At 40.8% G+C, this 8,468-nt stretch overlaps 1 protein-coding gene across 1 annotated transcript in view; it reads right to left on the reverse strand.

Annotated features, from left to right (window-relative positions):
- Positions 1–8,468, reverse strand: part of fam189a1 (family with sequence similarity 189 member A1) — a 110,479-nt gene that overhangs the window by 2,857 nt on the left and 99,154 nt on the right. The window contains exons 5-8 of the mRNA XM_072465180.1: positions 6,035–6,142; positions 2,369–2,529; positions 701–836; positions 10–88 (exon numbers count right to left, since the gene is read on the reverse strand). Of these exons, the coding sequence (XP_072321281.1) occupies positions 10–88; positions 701–836; positions 2,369–2,529; positions 6,035–6,142 (484 nt within the window). The remainder of the gene's footprint in view (positions 1–9; positions 89–700; positions 837–2,368; positions 2,530–6,034; positions 6,143–8,468) is intronic.

Here is an 8,468-nt window from a genome sequence, read left to right on the forward strand (position 1 = left end):
CCCTCTCACCTTGAGTGCTGAGTCCTGCAGTGGTGTTTCTGTCACACTGACTGGAACCTGTGGCCGGTTGCTCAATGCTGGTAGTGACCTGTGATAAAGGGAATATACATTTATTTTTGTAGTAATATGTCAAACTTCAACATAAAAAGCTGCCTTAATACTTCTGATGTAGTAATATTGAATTTCTCAGCTTGGTCAGCAGAGGGTGCTATAACATCACTCTCTACAATAAACAGTCATTTCTATAGCCACAACAACATAATCATCAACATCCAGGGAAAAAAAATAATAATATATTTTTAAACTTATTATATATAACCTTATGTTAAAAACATTATTGGAATGATGACAAACCTAGAATCAATATCAGCCAAATTCATTACAGAGCATTACAGCATTTCATTTGAAAAGTCTCGTCATAAACACTGGACAAAATGTGGATTTAGATTGAGCTTCTGTGGAAAAATCACTATTGTGAAAAAAAGACAAAAAAATATAACATAACTCTGTTACATAACTCTACTGTTCATCATAATTCCTTTGTCTGTTGCAGTATAACAATATAATCAACATATTTCCAACAATCCAACAGCCTTTTGGGAAACGTGGTGATGAAGGTCATTTTTATACACTGCACATCCAGATATTATAGGGTTAGATGGTGTACAACTAGAGCACACCAAAAGCATGAGTAACAAACCTGGCTGGCAGGAGTCTGTCCCACCACAGACTCATAGGGAGGAGGCAGGTCCGTGGGGTACAGGGTCCCTGGACTGTTGATGGGAACGCCATAAATGGCGCTGAAAGGAGAATGAGGAAAATCCAAATGCAGGCCTCTGTCAACGACAAGAAGAAGAAGAGAAGCTTAAGATTTTAAAACACACTTTTTTTTCTTTCTACATTTGCTTCTTTTCCATATCCTCTACAATGTAATCCATCCATATTGTATTATCAAGTGCGTTCTACCACAGTTTCATATGGCACTAATTAAGGAAGCACAGCCATGCATTCAGTCATATCTTTTAATTACCCGTCCCTTCTCCTCTAAAGTGTCAGAGCGTGAAAAATACAACCAGCATGTTCCGACCAATCATTGGCCTGCGATGATGTCATGACACTGGGGGCTGCGCTGTAAACGCTGCAACTGCCTTGTTTATATTTATGGCATAATGGACAAACAGATGCGACACTCGGTGCAGCACCAGAGAAAATAGAGGAGATGATGAGGGCGAGGTCAGGCCTGGTGTGACAGCAGCTGAGGCCCGACGTGTCAGAGAGGTTTGAGGACTCAGACTGACAGTGTGGTTAAATGTGGGGGTTGTAGATACATGGATCTTTTGTTTCAGCGACATGCAAAAGCAAAGGGATGAGAATATTGTTTATAATTCAGCAAGCTGGTCACATGTTTGATGAATTGTGGAGGACAGTTAATAAAGGATTTCACTGTTGCATGGTGTCTTGTCCGTGTTTTTCTCACAATAATCATTACACTAACATGTTATAACCCTACAGAGCAGCATCTACAATCAGCCCATGTCAGAACCAGAAGGTTTTATTGCCATTGTCAGCAAAACAATTCAGAAACCAGGAGTGTAGAAAATAAAGCAACGAATAATAATAATAATAATAATAATAATAATAATAGTCAAAATATAGACTATGCTAAAATGAGGGCATGCTAAAAGAAACAAAAATGTGTAAGAAAAAAAAGACAGATTGGCCACAGCTTCCTATTGATGTGATATGATCAGATGCTTATTTTGACACACAGTTTGCATGTGATCACACTGCTAATGCTGCTGCTGGAGGAGCCACGATAAGATAAGGTGAAATTCTAATGTTGCAACGTACATTTAAACAACAGCAGATGAAAAGAAACATGCATAAAATTAAAATTGAGATACATGAAAATAGACTTAAATCTAAAACAGGCAGTGCAGGTAGAGCAGAAACAAATAAAACAAAATAAAGCTCTTTTGTACAATGAGTAGCAATGAAATGGTTGTGTAATGCAGCATATGAACAGAATAAAAAGCAGGTATAGTCAGCTTTTTGAAAAGGTAATAATCTTTACGTGACATCTATATGCATGTAAAGAGTTCCAAATGTTTTAGCTCCTTTCACTGAAAAGGAAGCAAATGAGATTTTGCAGAAAGGAAGTCTACATTCCCCATGTGTGGTGGCCCTTGTGGACAGGCTGTTCACAAACTAGTGGTTCAGGTACAAGTCCATTCAAACATGACTGATGTTACAAACATTCATATTTTCATACTCAATGAATGAAGAGCTTTTGTATCTCTCTTGCCTTTGACACTTTCCCCTTGTTGTGTTCCTCCTCACATGATGGCGGCGTGTTGAGTGCTCTCACCTCTGTGCGTCCATGGAGGGGGTGCAGGTGTACTCCGGGGGGTAGTACGGCGGAGGGGGGATGGGCGGGATGAACTCATCGAAGTCCAGCGTCTGGTGCAGGATGGTCCCGTGTGGGGTCATGCAGTCAGCGTTCAGGGCCCGCGCTCGGTGCGGCATGAACTGAAACAACCAACAAACACATCACATGAACTGAAACAACAAATGAACACATTACATGAACTGAAACAACCAACAAACACATCACATGAACTGAAACAACCAACAAACACATCACATGAACTGAAACAACAAATGAACACATCACATGAACTGAAACAACCAACAAACACATCACATGAACTGAAACAACAAATGAACACATCACATGAACTGAAACAACAAACGAACACATTACATGAACTGAAAAAACAAACGAACACATCACATGAACTGAAACAACCAACAAACACATCACATGAACTGAAACAACCAACAAACACATCACATGAACTGAAACAACAAATGAACACATCACATGAACTGAAACAACAAACAAACACATCACATGAACTGAACTACGTATGGTGAACTACAGTTTCACCATACGCGTTCTATAGTTCACCATACGCGTTCTATAGTTCACCATACGCGTTCTACAGTTCACCATACGCGTTCTACAGTTCACCATACGCGTTCTACAGTTCACCATACGCGTTCTATAGTTCACCATACGCGTTCTACAGTTCACCATACGCGTTCTACAGTTCACCATACGCGTTCTATAGTTCACCATACGCGTTCTACAGTTCACCATACGCGTTCTACAGTTCACCATACGCGTTCTACAGTTCACCATACGCGTTCTACAGTTCACCATACGCGTTCTACATACGCGTTCTATAGTTCACCATACGCGTTCTATAGTTCACCATACGCGTTCTACAGTTCACCATACGCGTTCTACAGTTCACCATACGCGTTCTACAGTTCACCATACGCGTTCTACAGTTCACCATACGCTTTCTACAGTTCACCATATGCGTTCTATAGTTCACCATACGCGTTCTACAGTTCACCATATGCGTTCTATAGTTCACCATATGCGTTCTATAGTTCACCATACGCGTTCTACAGTTCACCATACGCGTTCTACATACGCGTTCTACAGTTCACCATACGCGTTCTACAGTTCACCATACGCGTTCTACAGTTCACCATACGCGTTCTACAGTTCACCATACACTTTCTACAGTTCACCATACGCTTTCTACAGTTCACCATATGCGTTCTATAGTTCACCATACGCGTTCTACAGTTCACCATATGCGTTCTATAGTTCACCATATGCGTTCTATAGTTCACCATACGCGTTCTACAGTTCACCATACGCGTTCTACATACGCGTTCTACAGTTCACCATACGCGTTCTACAGTTCACCATACGCGTTCTACAGTTCACCATACGCGTTCTACAGTTCACCATACGCGTTCTACAGTTCACCATACACTTTCTACAGTTCACCATACGCGTTCTACAGTTCACCATACACTTTCTACAGTTCACCATACGCGTTCTACAGTTCACCATACGCGTTCTACAGTTCACCATACGCGTTCTATAGTTCACCATACGCGTTCTACAGTTCACCATACGCGTTCTACAGTTCACCATACGCGTTCTATAGTTCACCATACGCGTTCTACAGTTCACCATACGCGTTCTACAGTTCACCATACGCGTTCTACAGTTCACCATACGCGTTCTACATACGCGTTCTATAGTTCACCATACGCGTTCTATAGTTCACCATACGCGTTCTACAGTTCACCATACGCGTTCTACAGTTCACCATACGCGTTCTACAGTTCACCATACGCGTTCTACAGTTCACCATACGCTTTCTACAGTTCACCATATGCGTTCTATAGTTCACCATACGCGTTCTACAGTTCACCATATGCGTTCTATAGTTCACCATATGCGTTCTATAGTTCACCATACGCGTTCTACAGTTCACCATACGCGTTCTACATACGCGTTCTACAGTTCACCATACGCGTTCTACAGTTCACCATACGCGTTCTACAGTTCACCATACGCGTTCTACAGTTCACCATACACTTTCTACAGTTCACCATACGCTTTCTACAGTTCACCATATGCGTTCTATAGTTCACCATACGCGTTCTACAGTTCACCATATGCGTTCTATAGTTCACCATATGCGTTCTATAGTTCACCATACGCGTTCTACAGTTCACCATACGCGTTCTACATACGCGTTCTACAGTTCACCATACGCGTTCTACAGTTCACCATACGCGTTCTACAGTTCACCATACGCGTTCTACAGTTCACCATACGCGTTCTACAGTTCACCATACACTTTCTACAGTTCACCATACGCGTTCTACAGTTCACCATACACTTTCTACAGTTCACCATACGCGTTCTACAGTTCACCATACGCGTTCTACAGTTCACCATACGCGTTCTATAGTTCACCATACGCGTTCTATAGTTCATCATACGCGTTCTATAGTTCATCATACGCGTTCTATAGTTCATCATACGCGTTCTACAGTTCACCATACGCGTTCTACAGTTCACCATACGCGTTCTACAGTCCACCATACGCGTTCTACAGTTCACCATACGCGTTCTATAGTTCACCATACGCGTTCTACAGTTCACCATACGCTTTCTACAGTTCACCGTACGCGTTCTAAGTGCTCCAAATGTCCTTCCAGTCTTGCTAATCTCCCTGCTGCCACTGCTGCTATTGACTCTGCTAAATGTACTGAGCTAAATAAAAGGGTAACATTTCTTGTGGTAAATGGGAAGCGCTCCTGGGGAAATGTGGCCCACGACGGCAGATAAGACTCACTTCTTTGTGCTTTAAGTCTGAATCTGAACAGCTCTGCACCAGACGCTGCACTTTATTGCTGCTGTTCTCGACACCACCAGCATCAGATTTGGATATGGAGGAAATTTGTAATTGGAGGGACAATTGAGTCAAACAAACAAAATGGGTTTATATTGAATTGTAAAGTGAATTGAGGCAAAAGTGACCACTGTGTTGCAATGTATAACCTACAATTGGCTTTGATAGTTTACTAATTGTTAGATTGATAACTCAAAATGTCACATTACACAGAATAAACTATCATTTTCTGGTTTCAAGTGCTATTCAAGTGTGCAGCCACATCCAGCCAAAAAGGCTTAAAAAAGGGAAAACGTATTAAATATTGTGGCTGTTATAAAGCTTTTAAGGGAAAAGTGCATTTACCCAAGAACTAAAAGCATGTACAGTCCAAATCAAGTGCATGTGACACATTGTGGTAAATATTTATCAGTCAAGTCCAAGGTTGTAAGGAAACATTTAGAATTAAAAGCTTAAAATGCAGCGACAACTGACACGCAATAAACACATTTCTCTAACAGTTTAAACAATACTAAGAAAATAAAGGTGTTATGAGGTTATTATTATTTTCTATAGATTTGAGCCATGGAAGAAAATTAAGCAACATTTTTAGTCAACTCTAAGCTACATTCTTTAGCTAAATGTGTAGTCCAACCTGTCACACACACTTTAAGCCTCATTGTTCTCCCAGAACAGTAGCTGCCCCTCCAGACTGAAGCCAGCGAGAAAAAAAGAGGAGGATTTATGTTGAGCAGTCTCACCATCTGCAGCACATCAGTGGACACCATCTGCATACAGCACATCGCCGTGGCCAGAGCGCACACGATGGTGGAGATGACGTTCAGAGCGCACACACTAAACAGCAGCTCCTATGGTCAAAACAGAAGGGAAAAATCAATGATTGACCCTTGTATAATGGCCACTACACAGCATTCAAGCATAGAAGCTGTTCAAAGGAGTCATATTGAACATTATTCTCTTTATTTATTCATTCAAACATCAGATTTCCATTTGTTTCCCATTAAATACAACAGAATACAACAAATAGCTATTCTATATGCGGTCCACATAATACAGCACACTCATCCCCCCCAATGCATTTTTTAAATAGAAAGCTTGGCTGTCATAAAGACCCTATAGGTCTAATGAACATGTACACAGGCCTGTCAAGATAAAAAACGTCAATGTGTGATATGTTTTTTTTTGGAAAATATCACATTTCACCCTGGAAAGAAGCATTTAGCCAACTCTTTTTTTACATTGTTATTATGGGCGGTTCATGATAGCATTGCATTAGATGTCTCCCCCCCAGGGCCTGGAGACTGGTGGTGGTAGATATGAGGATGATGAGGACGATGTGAGGGATGCAGAAGGAGGAGGAGGGGATGTGGGGAGGCGGTGGGTCGCAGCACAGACTGAGTCGACTGCATGAGGGTTTAAAAGGAGCAGACTGTGCGCTGATTGGGATCAGAGGAGGCGTCGCAGTGGACATAGATTAGGTGGAGTTAGGTCTTCCAGGCTTCATTCACGCTAGCTTCATCTCTCACTACACAATCACAATCTCAGTAAACGCTCGTCAAAATGAACCGCATTGTGAAAAATTATGAGCTGCGAATAAATAAAGGGCAGGATGAAACACTCAAGTCGTTTGTTGGTGTAATTTATGAATCGTATGTGTTAATTATTTAACACTCTACAGCCGGAATGTTAATATATTACCAAAAATAACAAAAGAAAAGATAAATATTGAGCTTCTTTGTGAGTCGATATAGACAGCGCTACATCTAAAAATAAAATGCCCAATCTAGATGAACAGCTCATAAAGCAGCTTAAGCCGCGCTGAGGGAGCAAGCAGGAGCTGTAGTGCAGGACAGACGACTGCAGCCCTCTGATGCTGCCATGCGCTACTATTATTAAAGCTCAAATGATCAGCTTTAAGTGGCTTTATTTTAGAGCAATTTCCAATATGTATCAGCAAATAAATGAGATGACAATTGCTGTGGGTTATTGCGATGTCCTTTACAGGAGAAGAGAGTTGCATTTGCCGTAAAGAGTCCTCGCTATTACATTCAGTTGATGAAAGACAAAAGGGCAGTTGTTTTGACTACTGTTTATTGCTGAATCTGGTGTGGCCCATGTTCTCTCTTTGAGGGTAATTTAACTTGGGCTGTTGTCGGCTAAGTACACTCGACTGAGCGGTACAAGACGGCAAGTGCACGGGAGGTCAGGCTAAAACAACTATTTATACAGAAATGTATTAGTAAACAGTGTGTTTATGTAAAAAGGCAGATTGAACTCATGATTTACGCTCAGATAATTCCCTCCCCCTCCTTTCTCCTGTTGTTCCTTAAACAGTAAATCCTTATCATCTTCGTGAAATAAGTCGACTAATACAAATGACTCAAAGACCACAGCCAGATTTCCTTGCATTTAAATAACTACATTGAATAACTGGATAATGGAGTTACGTTTTATTATAATGATCACATTTATTTCAAGATATCAATGGGCCGTACATTTTTCTGTACATTTTAGTTCAGTGATCAGTAAGGAATCCAAAATATTGTAAAAGTTATAGTTTGGCACATGGCAAAGATGTATAATCCAGTATCCGCCCTCCATTAAATTGATTTTAGTCACATTCTTTATCATTGGATGCAGTTTCCCCTCCAATGATCTCAAAACAGATTAGAACATTATCTAACAGTGAGATAAAAAAAAGTTTTCAGAGACACAAAGCAACAAGATAAAGCTGAAATGAAATGGTGTAATAATTGAAGAGAGCTGGAATGTTTCTCATAATCTCTCTGTGCTTAGACCTGCTCTGGCCGTGAGGACTTTCTGTCCGTGAGTCTGGAGGACATGAAGCTTCAGTAAAAGCCCTGAGCTCTTCAGGGACCTGCACAGGCTCATGTCATTGAACACAAGTGCAGGACCAGCCTTTGACTCCACACAGTGTGTGACGTGTTCAGGGGAAGAAGGAAAGGTCAGCGCCTCGGAAATGTTGAGGGGAAAAAATTGACAACAAGAAACAATTTGTTGCAATTACAGACAAGTAATTGAGGTGATCAAATAGTTGTTTTCTAAATATCAGTTTGAATATCACATTATTTATTGTTTATAATAGAAAAGCTGATAAATGAAAAACATAACTCAGACTTACGGTAATTTGAAAATGGACAAATTTGACAAACT

Source organism: Eucyclogobius newberryi, unplaced genomic scaffold (assembly GCF_026437365.1).
Source record: "Eucyclogobius newberryi isolate DKJ021-1_F unplaced genomic scaffold, fEucNew1.0.hap1 SCAF_5, whole genome shotgun sequence".
NCBI lineage: Eukaryota > Metazoa > Chordata > Actinopteri > Gobiiformes > Gobiidae > Eucyclogobius > Eucyclogobius newberryi.